Source organism: Neofelis nebulosa, chromosome 8, assembly GCF_028018385.1.
Source record: "Neofelis nebulosa isolate mNeoNeb1 chromosome 8, mNeoNeb1.pri, whole genome shotgun sequence".
Taxonomy (NCBI): domain Eukaryota; kingdom Metazoa; phylum Chordata; class Mammalia; order Carnivora; family Felidae; genus Neofelis; species Neofelis nebulosa.
In genome coordinates, this window is record NC_080789.1 from 77851923 (window position 1) to 77866758 (window position 14836).

General features: G+C 36.4%; 1 protein-coding gene across 6 annotated transcripts in view; it reads right to left on the reverse strand.

Moving 5' to 3' along the window:
• Window positions 1–346: 346 nt before the first annotated feature.
• The window catches only part of BICD1 (BICD cargo adaptor 1), a 261478-nt gene continuing 246988 nt past the window's right edge, over window positions 347–14836 (reverse strand). Inside the window, exons 8-9 of one of the 6 annotated variants that reach the window (XM_058743157.1) lie at window positions 12017–12102; window positions 347–6485 (exon numbers count right to left, since the gene is read on the reverse strand). In XM_058743157.1, the coding sequence (XP_058599140.1) occupies window positions 6398–6485; window positions 12017–12102 (174 nt within the window). In that variant the 3' untranslated portion in view covers window positions 347–6397. Of the gene's footprint in view, window positions 6486–10356; window positions 11896–12016; window positions 12103–14836 lie in introns of those variants that run through there. The other 5 variants (XM_058743156.1, XM_058743158.1, XM_058743161.1 and 2 more) reach the window with 5 other exon arrangements.

Here is a 14836-nt window from a genome sequence, read left to right on the forward strand (position 1 = left end):
AAGTAATGTTTCCTTTTTTTTTTTTTTTTGAACAGACATTTTCTTCATGTTGGTACAATCCTAATCTAATTCAGCTAAGTGTATCCTCCTGCCAAAATACCCTTTTAGAAAAGATTACAGGTACGAGAGACGATAAATGGAGAAAATGGGCAAATTTGATACACATTACTTAATAGGAATGTGTAGAAATGTCAAAGGGAAGCATTTAGTTTTCAGTTCAAATAAGTGCTCTTTGAATAAATATATAAATCACATAGAAACTCCTATACTTTCTTCTTTTTTGGTAATGTACAAATCAAAATGACATACAGAAAAATCGCTCAAACTGATAAAAAGGTAGCATAGATGAACAAAAGATAACCAGTTTATTTACTGGAAAGAGTTATGCATTACACCATATTCAGTTGGTAACATAAACCAAGATATAAGAATCGATATATTGGCTTTTGGTTATTTTCTTAGCATTGGAGTTCCTTTTCCAACCATTGAGTGCATGATCAGATTACACAAATACAAGAACATATCATATATGGATTCTCCCACAAAACATTCACTGAGGATTGTCTATAATAAAAAAATTTTAAAGAACAAGCAATAATAAATTCATAAGAATTTTTCTGAATTTAAAATAAATGTATATGTCTTGGAGAACAAGTGTCCTTTGAAATTTGGATTTTAAAAAATAATTAGCAACAAAAGAGTTTCTTAGATCAGTCTTTTAGTCATGTTTTCATATGGTATTATCATTAGGTGGAAACACTTCACATCATTTAATCCCAAAAGGTATAATAACAAAATTGCAATTAAATGTAGGAACAGCAGAATCTTTACAACAACAATTATATAGTGTACAAATCAGGGGGGCCACACATTACACAAATGTTAATACTGGAAAGAAATACAATTCAGAATCATATATGGTTCATCATATATGCATAATCATGCAAATAAAAACACTGAGTAGATTATAAAAATATCATAAAAGATTTTCAAAGAATTGTTTAATTGACTCTAACAGTCAAACCATTGAGCTTAAAAATTTTGTGGCAATAATGGTAAAATCATTTATTTCCTCTAAGATTTGGTACATAATCAAATCTATAAACCTAAACAACAAAATGATTCATTCTGGATATTTGTTATTATTGAATAATGATTTGTCAACAAAATGATGACATTTCTCTTTATAGTTCTCTGATCTTTGTTTTTAAATGACTTTTTAGAAAGAAAAGCATACAGCTATACTAAAAACATTCGATTTACTTCTCAGTGTTTTTATTAGAGAACCATAACGATCAGAGAATAATTCTGAAAGAAAGAAAAGTTAAAATAAAGATGTGTTCTTGACCAATGTTCTATAGCACTTAAACTCCAATCACAGAAATAATCTGGCTCGGTAGTTTATTCAGGCGTCAGTTTAAATAGGACAAATTTTAAATAACTCCAGAGGAAAGGGATAAAAATACACTGAGGATTAGAGCCATGCATTTCAATATGGAAAGGAGACCAGATATAGGTAATAATCTCCTTACATTCCTAATGGAGAGAAGATCACAAGAGAAATAAGACTTCTATAGTGTTCATATTATGAATATGGGAAAGCTTACATGATGTGAAATATCTCATGCAAACATTTTACACGCATACTTTTATGTACTCACACCCTTAAAGTAAAGGCAGTTAATTACTCCTCTTCTTCGTAAGTAGAACATTATTTCTGGAAAAATCGATTGGGGAACACACCTTAATACTAAATATCTTTTGCGGTTATACTTTGAGTAAGAAGGATGAAAGAGATGTCTAGACAAAATCCTTCTGATGTCAACGTAATTGGATCAGGCTACAAATGCAACACATCAGGGACTATGGCAGTTAACTTGGCGTTTAAGTAAAGATGAATTTACTTACAGATGCAACTCATCTGGGGACATAATTACAGACAGTGGAAAAGGTCACTCGGGAGCTAGATTGGTCTTCTATGTCCATAGAAATTGATTTCAAGGTAAAAATTCCTTGTCAGTAGCAGCACTGATCATGCCATTTATCACAACTCCAGTTCAACAGCTTTGTCAAGAATTATGTTCCCTTTATTTGAAAACATATTCTTCTAAATTTTTTGCAATCTTAAATACAAGGATTATTTTAAATCATTCTGGCTTAAAAACAAACAAAAAGTCTGGAGGACAATTTTCTTTAATTGTGAACTTTATCCTAAGAGTTCCTTTTGAATCTAAGTCCTCCTTTAGATCTACAACATCAATGCCTTTGGCATCCTTGGGCTGGATCAACACAGTTCCTTACTGGAAATCGATTACTTTCCCTTGATATGTCTTTCTGAAAAACAGATTATGTCTTTTGGCTGATTGATTACAATAATTACACATTAAAATTTGTCATTCTTATCCTAGTAGAAAATATATTCCATTTCTTCTTTTTCATATTTTGTAATTTCCGCTTGAGAATTGTAGAGGATTTTATTTAATACCGTCCACATTCCCGGTTGGTTTATATGACCAATGTTTCATGGTTGTTGGAAACAGAAGGACTATCTGTACAGGAATATTTTCCAAAGCATTAGAAAGAGGAAATACTGAGATTGAAGATCCTTTTAAGAAAAGATAAAATTTGAGAGGCATCGGGCCCCCAAGGGATTGCATACTTTCTATTTCTGAAGTATTCCTGAGGACATTTGTTTTTTAGACTCTGACAATTGAGGCTTTTTATACTAAAATTACTACATTCTGGGCAACTTTAAAGATATTATGAAATATAGCTGGGAGAAAAAGTAATACCAATGGTCTTGTTTTTTACCAGAGATCTTGGAAAAATTAAGATTGTTATCCTATTTTCAAGGGATAAAATATTTCATGATTAACCAGCATTACTTCAGAGTATTTTCAAGTTCAAAAGAAGCATAGGATTATGGAATCCCAGAATTATAATACATTATCATAAAATACCTTGCCACCTATCAATCCTTACTAGAAAACCAATAGTATTTAATTTTTGAAAAACAAAAATTCTTTATGATTATCAGTTCCACTGATTTATTTTCCACCATTAAAAATCTCTTTCATAAAGGTAATATAAATCCTTCACACTAAAGACTTAGTTTTTCTTATTCCAGTCTTAATAATGATATCTATAACCGGTACTTCTCGTTTGTTACATTTTCTTGGCTTGAGGATCACTATTGTACCTCCTTTTCCTTAAGCTAAATAAAAGTATCATCTTTCTAAATACGTCTTTTCTTAATTATTTAATAACTTTTCGTTTTCTCAAAGTTCTTCAGATTCCTCTTATTGAAGCAGAATTGTATGTATGAGAGGGATCTGATGAAATACAAGTTGACTGGAAAGATAAATCCAAGGGTCCTGTATACTCCTGTGCACTCAGGCCAAAGGCAATTTATTGCTCCTTTAAACTTAATTTTATTTTTTGGCTAAGAAAAAGCCTCAGTAGGAAAGCATCTCTGCATAATGACTTCTTTTTAGTATAGTAATTGTGCTTACTTGTAAAAAACTACTAGTTCCTTTGCTAACCGCTCTTGCCGGTTACCTTTCGTCTTTGCCCACTGTGTTTCCAATGATTAACCAATATTATTGTATTTCTGTAGTTGGTTTTCATTCGCCAAGTCTGTCTTCAGTCAGTCTCACTGAGGTTTGTTCTTTCTGATTTTCACTGATTCTCCAATTTTTCAATTTCTTTTTGAATTCTGATTTTTTTTAAAGGTACTGATTTTTATCAATGCTACACATATTTATTTTTTAAATGCCTATAAATAAATATAGATATGGCTCGGTTTAAGCTATACTAAATGATGCCACAGTGTAAATACATGGAATTCTCTCTTACCGGTTAGGGACTATTATCTAATTTTGTGCTGAAAATTAGAAATTTATTTCCACGTTTCTATATCTTCTTGGCAAAGTTTGCTAAAATTAACAACTTTATAGAATTGATACTTCAAAACAAGCATTTCCCACTCTATTAGGATAAAGAAGTGAAATCAAACCAGCATATAATAGACTTAATGATAAACTTGTATTGAAAGAAATAAATGTGTTGTCTATACCTTGGCTTTTCACCAGGTCATAGCTACAGAGTAAAGGGGCACGAAAGCAATACTGCACTGTCAATAGGCAGTACTGCCCTGTATTCCACACAGACAATACTTATGCTGAATCCCTGTACCACCAACAAAGTTGATGAGGCAATAGAGGAAGATGTTCTGAGGTACTTTTTAAAAAGGCATATTTTCCCTCAGGCACAAACAGTTTTTATTAAAAGTCAACTTAGCAGCCATGCCACTTCTCAGGTCTGAAAACATAATGCTTGAAAGAGAAATAACAAGAAGAAACAGAGAAAGAAAAAGTAGGAGGGGGTATGGGATAGTTTCTTTGAATTGAACTCCAACGAAATCCACACCATCTCACTAATACTGGTACCAAGCAGATAAAACATTAACAAAATGAAGGAAATGATTAAGAACAGCAAGGCAATGTAGGTAGGAATGAGCAGAACATTCGGCTGCCACGATCAGGACTTTATGAAGGTCTGTTTTGTTTCTTGTTTCTGTTACTTTAACCTGAATCTTTACTTTGGTGAAGATTTCCAGTTACTCCAAGCTGCATAATAAATGACACTGTTGAAAATAGCACTCACATAAGGAACTCAAAACCTCTTGGTTGCTTTGGTAATAGTGACCACTACTTAATAGGTGTACGTACAACTGACGAGAGCTCCTGCACTGTGCTTTATGATTTACCGACTGGCTGCCATCTTTGATAGACCGTCCACGAATGTGCTCCCTACCCCCACCCATGAAGCTGAGATCTCCACAACTAGATCTCCACTGCTAGAGCCCTGCATTGTTAACTATCTTTTGTGTTAACAGTGAGGATTGTTTTTGTTTTGAAGAGAAGTTATAGATACAGTTACATGAAAAGGTCAAACCGTTATGGTTTTAAATAAGTTAAGGCTACCTGACTAGACAAGGAATCAGGGCTAGGAGCGATTGTGTGGGCAGCACTTGGTACTTAAGGAGCCCAAGAGTGTTAGACCTTTCAGCTCAATTAGCTGTTTTCCTTGTTCGTCAGATTATGTGCAAAAGAAATTTTGCTATGAAAATCCACTGCCTTAAATCAAGTCATAAAAGTTACCCAGCAGAATCTGTAAATGAACTAGGAACATGTATTATCTCAATATAATATAATGATTGTAGGCACCTGAGTGTTTGTCAAAAGTAGACAATGAGCTAAGGTTTATTTATTGTTTTTTGGCAAGGACGATTCATTATGAAAAAAACCTAACAACAACAAAACATACACTTTTAATCAAAATTTGAACACTTTCTGGGTAAATTAATTAATCAAAGGCTAACTTACATCTGTGTAGTATATTTTTTCCCAGTTTGATACCTTTTTTGCAGGAAAGACTCATGATTAAGGACCCTGAATTTGGGAAAGTAAAAAAAAAAAATCTGGTCTTTAAATGAACACGCCTTTTTCCCCCCTTAACGTTATTTAGCTTCCTTAACATTATCACACACACATACACACACACAAGAGAGCAGCACCAGTGATCTACTTGTCTGCAGTTTTAAAAAATTAAAGATGCTGTCAAAAGTTGAGTAAGTCAGTGAATCATAACATAGTCTTTCTTAGATTTACTTAATAAAATCAAGTAAAGAATTCTAGTTAAAAAAAAAAACACCACCAGCAGTTAATGTAAATAAGCACATAAACAATATCAGCGTAGCAGCAAAATACAGTTATTGTTAACATTCCGATGCACCTCATTTATTATTTTGTGCAAGAAATATGACCATGGTCTGGTCAATTCCAGATTTCAAACTAAATTAAAACTCATACTTAATTGAGCAAATTATGTGTATTTAAAAATAAATGAATTAAGTTCACCTCTCACAGAAATGATTTTTATAGACATAAGTCATGTGGCAAATAAAGTATAAAATAAATATTGATGACAAAAAATATGGGAATCGACTTCTATAGCTGAATTAGAAGTACAAGGAAAGATGATTTTACAATCTATGTATTTTACATTGTCTTAGGTCTTTCTTATGCTATCGAGGTAAAGCCAGCCATCTGAGATACACGGTTCCTGTTTCCTTTTATTTCTTGCTTTCAATTAACCATAGCCATTTGATTGTAGAGGTTTGTCTGTGACTTAGAGAAACCATCAAATGTTTCATTACACTGGAGTCTGTGCTTTGTGTTATTCTTCTTAACTTTCTTTCATCTTCCAAAACGACGAACACGAATCCAATCCTACCTCTCACACCCGAGAAGAAAACACCCGCGGGATCTTGGGCAGTATCCTGTGTGTGGTTACAAAGCATTCACCTCAGATATTCGTCCGTGGGAGATGGAGACTAGGGGTAAGGAGGCTTGGAGAGACAGTGGAGAGGGGCGCACTGCGGGCTGGAATGTGGCTGCTCGTCAGGGAGAGCTATGTCAGGACTGAAAATGAGAAACAAGCGTGTCAGCAAGAAACACACGTACAGGGGGCCAGGCACACTTGTAAGGGTTAAAGAGACACAATCTCTTCACAGAAAATTTTAAAACAGAAACAGAAACTCTGCACAATAAACGGTTTAAATCTAAAGCATGCTAAGACGACTGGAGTTTTTCAAAACAGTGCACAGAAAGAAAGAAAGAAAGAAAGAGACAGAGAGAGAGAGAAAGAAATAAAGAGAGAGAGAGAGAAAGAAAGAAATTAAAAAGAAAAAGAAAAATGTGGTAGGGAAAGGACATATATAACTCTTCCCCCAATGTTGTTCTTTAATTTCTGCACACAGTCTCGTTTCCCTCAGGTCTTTGGGTTATTTGCAAGATTTCTTCAAATCAGTTCTTTTTAAACTTTAATGTGCACACCAATCACCTGGGATCTTGGTAAAATGCCGATTCTGATTTGATAGCTCTGAGGGGGGACCTGAGAATCTTTATTTCTAACAAGCTCCAGGGGAATGCAGACAATGCTGGACCAAGGCTTTAGAGAACTCTTCAGTTCTCTGGTAGATCCAGATTCCATAGGATAAGTCCTTTGTCTATGGAAGCCTAATTTGCTCTAAAGGTTGCCACTGCTTGCTTTAGCTTAGCGGTGTCAATCAGACGGGACAGTTTTAAAACTTCCTATTCGATGAGCATATAATACAGACTTCCAAACAACCACTTCTGAGAGCCTCCAGTTTAAATGAACACATAAATGGTCAGGCTCATCAATGTTTTGATGAATAATCTTGCAGGATAAGGAAGTGAAATCACTGAATTTTCTACGGTAAATCTATAAAACACATTGGAGTTCAGACCTTTTCAAAGGTAACTAATGGAGGGGAACACACACTATGGGGATTTTTTTTAATAAAAAAAGATGGGCATTTTTCTAACACTCTGCTTTTTCCCTCATATATTATGAAATTCAGTACCATAGAATTCATTTCTGTCAGGAGTAATATTTGAGAAAACTATTCATGGCTTACCATGATTATGAGTATTATTACTTATTTATTTAATCATAGTTTTTAAAGCTAATATTATCATTGAATTCATTAAAAATTGCCATTAAAAATACTTTTTATCTTGGGGCAGCTGGGTGGCTCAATCAGTTAAGTATCTGACTTTGGCTCAGGTCATTACCTCACGGTCGGTGAGTCTGAGGTCCGCGTCCAGCTCTGTGCTGACAGGTGGGAGCCTGGAGCCTGCTTCAGATACTGCGTGTCCCTCTCTCTCTGCCCCTCCCCTGTTCGTGTTCTCTCTCTCGCTCAAAAATAAATAAACGTTAAAAAAAAATACTTTTTACCTTTGGTACTGAGATTATCCTTCAAGTATATCTCTTGAATTTTAACACAAAATTATAGTTATGTAAAATACCGATCTGCTTGAGGTCATCTTTACCTCCCAAACTCTTTGAACTGCTATGAATTTAATTTCAGAGGAGAGGTGCTCTTCTGTATTGGTAAGAGCAACAAGCGATAACAATGATTTTTCCCAGCTATTTTTAAAATATGGTAGGTGAGCCTGGGAGAGCTGGAGCTTCAACACAAGCACTAAAAAATATCACATGGCAAGAGTCTTCCTCCATCCTCCACACAGAGTCAGATGGCGGAGGAACACAGACTCCGCAGACAGACTCTCCCATGGACCTAACAGGGCTTCTTTCTCTTAAATCTGCATGATTAAGAGCAAGTTTCTTCTGGGGGGAACGAAACATATTATTCAACATAAGTTGTGGCAAGCAGCATGGGGTAGTCACATTACACAAGACGGATGTTTGAAGGCCCCATGTCGTTCAAATACTCTTCTTCGTCAAAGAAGACAAGCATTTCTGCTTGACCAGCTGAAGGGTGTTGCAACAGCTTAACTCCAAGTTATGGTCCGCTTGGCCCAACACCATGACATTATGCTATTCATGATGATTTCAAAATTTGTTCATTATTTCAGATTTTTTACGTAAAGTGAGGGATCATAAATACTTTATTTCTTTTTTATTATTTTTTTAATGTTTATTTGAGAGAGAGAGAGAGAGAGAGAGAGACAGAGCATGAGTAGGGGAGGGGCAGACAGAGACAGAGAGAGAGAGAGGGAGACACAGAATCTGAAACAGGCCCCAGGCTCTGAGCTCTTAACACAGAGCCCGATGCGCCGCTCAAACTCAGGAACAGTGAGATCATGACCTGAGCTGAAGTCAGACACTCAACCGACTGAGCCACCCAGGCACCCCCATAAATACTTTATAATACACTATGGCTATTTTAAATTTCCATAAAAATGCAATCACACATTGGCTTCCAGGTTAAGAAATTGTTTCTTAGATATAAATATTAGAGAAGTTCTAATTATTTAAGGCACAGAATGTATTGAGTTCTGACAGCTAAACACCTTCAGGAACCCACCTGTTATTCAACCTTTACCATTTAAGAACCTACTTTTTGTAGGTAGATCACGTTGTAAACAGTTGGCTTAGGAAACTATTATTAAGATATAAAAATGGGTATTTCTTCAGAAAGTTTCTTTTTTTTTGTCCCAATAAGCAACTACTTGATAGAAGGGGAGAAGTGCTAAATAAGAAACATCTGCATATATTTAAATATTACATCCAACACTGCAACACCTTGAGCACTCTGTCCATATTATAATATCTATCATCTATAAACAATTTCAATAACTTAGCTCTATAATGGAATCAGTCTGTAGAAAGCATATATGAAAAATAGGAGGAAAATGCTCATGTATTCAAAACCATATGCCCAAAAAGTTATTTGAACACCTATGTAAGCTGAAGGAAGTATAAGATAATTTTCATTGTGAGAAACAGAGATAGAGAACACTGATGTATGGTTACTCAACACTGTTAGTGTGTTTCATTTCTCATGTTTCTATGAAATGAACATTCCTTTTCCAGGCAGGGATAAAGCATCAACATGGGTGATTTAAATGCTCTCTATGCTCATCACAGCAGAGTTAAAATTGGTGAGCATCTCCTGGCAGCACATTGGTGTGTACTGTAGTGATGGGACCATGGGTGCCAGACTCGTTGGGCTCAACTGCTTCCAGGATGGGTGACCCCAGAGAAGTCATGTGACCTCCTCCTCCTCCTCAGTGTCCTGTTTTAAAAATGGGTGGGGTAACTGTGCCTACCTTCGGGGGTTGTAATGATTAAAACCTGTAAAGAATTGAACACGTGTCAGGTACATGGTAAGAATTCAAACGTTGGCTGTTAACTTTTCTTGCCAGAAAGAAGTGAAAGGAGCAGTGAAGGCATCAAATTCAAGCCATTTGGCAGCAGGTGTGGGTGGGAAGGAAGACGATCATAATCTCAGTGACTCTGAAAAGGACAGTCTTTTCAGGTCTGTATGTACTTTATCATTTCTCTGTGTGGGCCACAATAAGGGACAGTGGAAGCTTGGACCATGCTGCATTCACATGGGTAGAAACTGGAAACATCTGTAATTCATTAAGTTGCTTTTCTTTAAAGGAAATAATCCCTGTGAGGGTGTAGCAAACAACCTAAATTCTGTACACTCAGAAGATACGGAACTGGGGCAGGTAACCATTTAGTCAAACTGGTTCCTAAGAAAAAGAAAGGAAGGTGAAATCAAATTCAATGTAAAAAATTTCACCACTAGCCTTTCCATTCCTTACCCATTTGAAACACTTAAAGAAGTAGACTTCTCCTACGTAGGAGATCAATCACTGGATTCTACTCCTGAAATCATTACTGTACTATATGCCAACTAACTTGGATGTAAATTAAAACAAATTAAAAAAAAATAAATAAATAAGACGTGGGCTTCCTCGCACTTTCCACAAGCAAATTAGAGAAGTTATGAAAGAGACCACAGGCCTTTGCCTTGAGGAACAGTTAGGTACTGAGAATGGTTAGTAGTGGTAATAGATATCGAGAGTACACTGGGTGTGCATCAGGCCTGTGCCTCACAGAATCCCTCAAAACTATTCTCTTCCTTACTTGATAAGTGGAAAAAAAACAAACAAACAAAACAACAACAGACACACACAGAAGCTGAGCCAGCAAAAGCAACTTTCCACAATTACACAACTAGCAGGTGGTAGGGGTAGGATTTAAACTCAAACTATCTGCCTCCAGAGCTCATTCACTCATTCCTGTAATCAACAGGTGCTGTACATTGGTGGAGCGGTGGGGATGCCCGGTGGAGAATGGACTGCGGGTTAAGACCCCTTCAGCACTCCACACACAGAGTCCTGCTAGGTTGGGTGTGAACATTTATAATTATATTCAATTACTTACACAATTAAAGTGACTCTACAGTTGGCTGCTGTAATAAAATGGCATTCATATGTTAGCAAAGAACATTTCTGAAGTAAAAATCCTGTTGCTGGAATCCTGTTGGCAGACTAGACATCAATCAGGAGATACTGGCTTGGGGCCTATTTAATCGTGCACTGTTTCCTGCTAACTCCCCGTCTCACTTCTACAGTTTGCTGGACAACCACCTGGAGACCAAGTCACATGGGGGCTTTGGCTGCCACTGTATTTCTGGGGAGCACTTATGGCTCCCCAGTCCTCCTGGCTCTATCCCATGGCCATGGGCAGCCAGCTACTGATATCTAGTTCTGACATATGTAGAAATACAATTAGACCTGCCCCTGCTCAAAACCAGCCTTGCCCTGGTAGAAGAGCAAAGCACAAATTAAAATCCGGAAAGAACAATAAGTAGACTATACAAGCGGCACCAGACTACAAAAACTTGGCACCATCAGAGGCCAAGTAACTGAGATGAAGTATTCCACAAGAATGTGAGGTCCTGAGGGGGGCGCTCTGATGCTGAGTGGGAGTGCAGCCACATGGAGGTAAATTCATGATGGATTTGTAAAGCTTTCATTGGAACAGAAGTCGTCAGCAAACTCTCCAATTTAGTGTCCAGGGAGTATGTAAAGCTGTCTTTAAAATTCTTCAGTTAATCTCACATAATGGGCACTATCACTGCAAATATTCATTTTAAATGCCAATTGTAAGTCATTCTCCAGCTTTCAAATTCAGTTTTAATGAGGATGGTGGGTGGAGAAAAAAGAGAAACATTTTCATAAAGTTATCTTGCCACAGACATGAGATATGCTTTCTATTCTTCTTGTTTTTTTTGCCTGAGAACTATATTCTAAGGACAGAAGACAAGCAAAAAAAAAAGTAGGGCAAACATCCTAACAATTCCAGGTTTTATATTTGGGAAGGTAATGAACCACTGGACTAATTCAACTATTTACTCACACAAGGGAGCTGAAGGCAGCCCTTAGTCTACCCACTGGCAGCCAGTAAAATAAACTGTAGCTCTTTTGTATTTCCATCAGGTACACGTGGACTTCAGGTATCCAGTTTATGTTAGCGTAGCCCATATTTGAGATACAATGTAGCAAATATAATCATGGATAGGAATTTATGGTGTTAGAAAGGAGAGCTTGGGATCCATGGATCTGACATGCAGCTGGGTGAGAAGAGAAATGACATCCAAATTTACCTGACAGTTGGGCAGTCTTGCCTCCCGGCTAGTTGTGAGCACTGTGGCGGTACGGAGGCAGCAGGCTGCTGACAATCTACAAGAAACTGATAAATTAGACATGTATACAAAGAGATGACGGAGCATCGTGTTAGTAACAGTAACTAAAGCAGTTGCCTGAGAGATTTAGTGAGGAATGTGCATTCTCATTGAAACATCTGGATTAAGCTTTGTTCCCCCCTGAATGATGCCAATAGAAAAGACAAGATGTTTTTCTTATTTAAATACAGTATTAAAAAATTAGTGACACAATTAGTCTCACAATTAATCTCACAATTAGTGAGATTTCTCAAGTACTTTTGAACATATGTGGCCATTCATATTTGGTATCTGGACACATCTAAAAATAAGGGACCTATTAATGTAATGAAAGATCTTCAAGTTCTGAACTTGATGGTAGTTACATGTTTTGCACCTAGGTCTGCTTTTCCAAAATGGGATACATTCAGATAACTGCCTTTATTGTCAGAACACATGGGCATATTGTCAATCCCATAGGTACATTGAGAAAAGCATGCAATACAATATTTTCCATGATTAAGAAGATATCAGAGAAAGGAGTCATCTTTACAGTTTTCTGATAATGTTATTAATCAAAAGCAAGAACTGCTAGCCGAAATATTAGAATGTTCATTACAATAGCTAATTGTTAGTAACTTGGACTGACAGAGAAAGATAACATGAATGGGGGAATCACTTTTGTTATATTTTTGCCATTTTAAAGTCACATAATATTACTCACACTAGGTTGGCAAAATGCTAGCTAGTGAAACTCCATGTGTTAGCTGATCAGTTATGTTAATCATCTACTCCCACCGTGTACTGGGTGTTCCAAAATAATCAAAGAATAGTCTGTTTATTAGCACCAGACTGACTGTCACCTGAGAAGCTAGTTAGAAATGCATGTGTCATATTTCTGCAAAAAGATATTGCAAAAAAGTCAAAATTAGAGTTAGACTTGAAAATTCAATTATTCTCAAATAATTGCAGCATGTCCTTTTGCTAACTGCTTAGACCATGGATTTGCTTAGCAAACCTCTTTCCTTATACGTTATAAGATAATATTTAAGCCAAATTATAAAATCATGATTTATAGTCTTGAATTATTGAGGCTTCACTGAAATTTCCATTCACAGGCTTGTGTCTAAGTATCACTTGTTCTAAAGCCAGTATGTTCTCAATACAGCAAAACCTGCTTATATAATTCCAGAATACCAAAATTTGTGAACACTGCTGATGCTTTTGCTTACAACATTGAAACCACACTACAGCTGTCTGTGATGCTAAGTAGACAGGCCTGATTTGAGTTCATTCAAGGGAACATCATTACTGAAGGGAGACTTTCATAGGTGGTCTTTGTTGCAGAATAGCTTATTAATTATTGCTTACTAATAAGAATGAGATCTGATTCTCACTGAATAGCTTGTGTTCAGATTATCATAGTTAGTAAAAGTCTTTCAAATGTAACAAATATTTCCATTTTCTCCACTTTGGAGAATTATTTTTTCTTTCCTTTAACTTTGTCTTCTCATTTTGCAGCTTGATTAACTCAATGATTCCCTTTTGTAGAAACTCAGAGTCTTAAAGGATGAATTCTTTCATGCTCCTTTTATCTTTTCCAACAGCTTTCTGATCTAAGTGATAATTTAGGGATGTCTTGGGCTAATTCAGATAATGATTTTGATATGATCAGCAGTTTTGTTTAAGTTAACCAGGAGAATGCTGCCCTCCTATGGTGTATTTGGGTAAATACAATGGATGGAAATGAAAGTGAACACTGGGAAAACCACTCTGGAATTTGGCCCTATGTCTTCCATTTCCAGGGAGGTAAAGCTCTTCTTTTAAAAAATTTTGGCCTCTGTGGAATGACAAGCCTTAGAATTAATTTGAGCGTTTACATGGTCTAAATTTTTTCCTATTTCTCCCTTACAATAGAAATATTTTTTGCTAAGGTAGTTACAAATTATTATTCGTTCGAAATATGCTCTGTGATGAAATTTAGCAAGCAGATGAGCAGGACCACAGTGTATTCCCTTAATGAATTGTTTAATAAGTGGTGGATATTCCTTACACTTGTAGTGAGTATCAGTTTTTTCTACTTCAGTAGCAACATCACCTCTGGGCTCATTATCATTACTACTTTGCACTTGTTATTTATAAGTACTTAGCAAGTGTTGTCCTTAAAGGTTAAAAAGCAAATTCCACAAATAATATGGTGATAGATGGAAAAATAAAATTTGAAAAACAGCCATATTGCTCTGACTTGCCTTCTAAAACTTTCTTCTCAGGACACCTGGGTGGTTCAGTCGGTTGAGCGTCTGACTTCAGCTCAGGTCATGATCTCATGGCTCATGGGTTCGAGCCCCGCATTGGGCTCTGTGCTGACAGCTCAGAACCTAGAGCCTGCTTCCGATTCTGCCTCCGTCTCTCTCTGCCCCTCCGCCACTTGTGCACTGTCTCTTTCTCTCTCTTTCTCAAATATAAATAAGCATTAAAAAAATTTTTTTTAAACTCTCTTATTGGGTTGACAGCCTTCCAGTTACATATACATCTAGCACAGCTGAACAGTGGGATGTGTACTAGCATGTACTTTCTGAAATGAAGTGGGTGGGTTGGGGATTGGGAAAATCCCTTTACTTTTGAGGGCCTAAAAGATGACAATTATGTGACTCACGCAGGATATATTAAAGTACTCCAGGAGTCACTACTGTCACCTGAGTTCATCACAACCATTCAACAATCAAGTTACTAAACTCTGAGTATGTGTTCAAATCTGTTAGG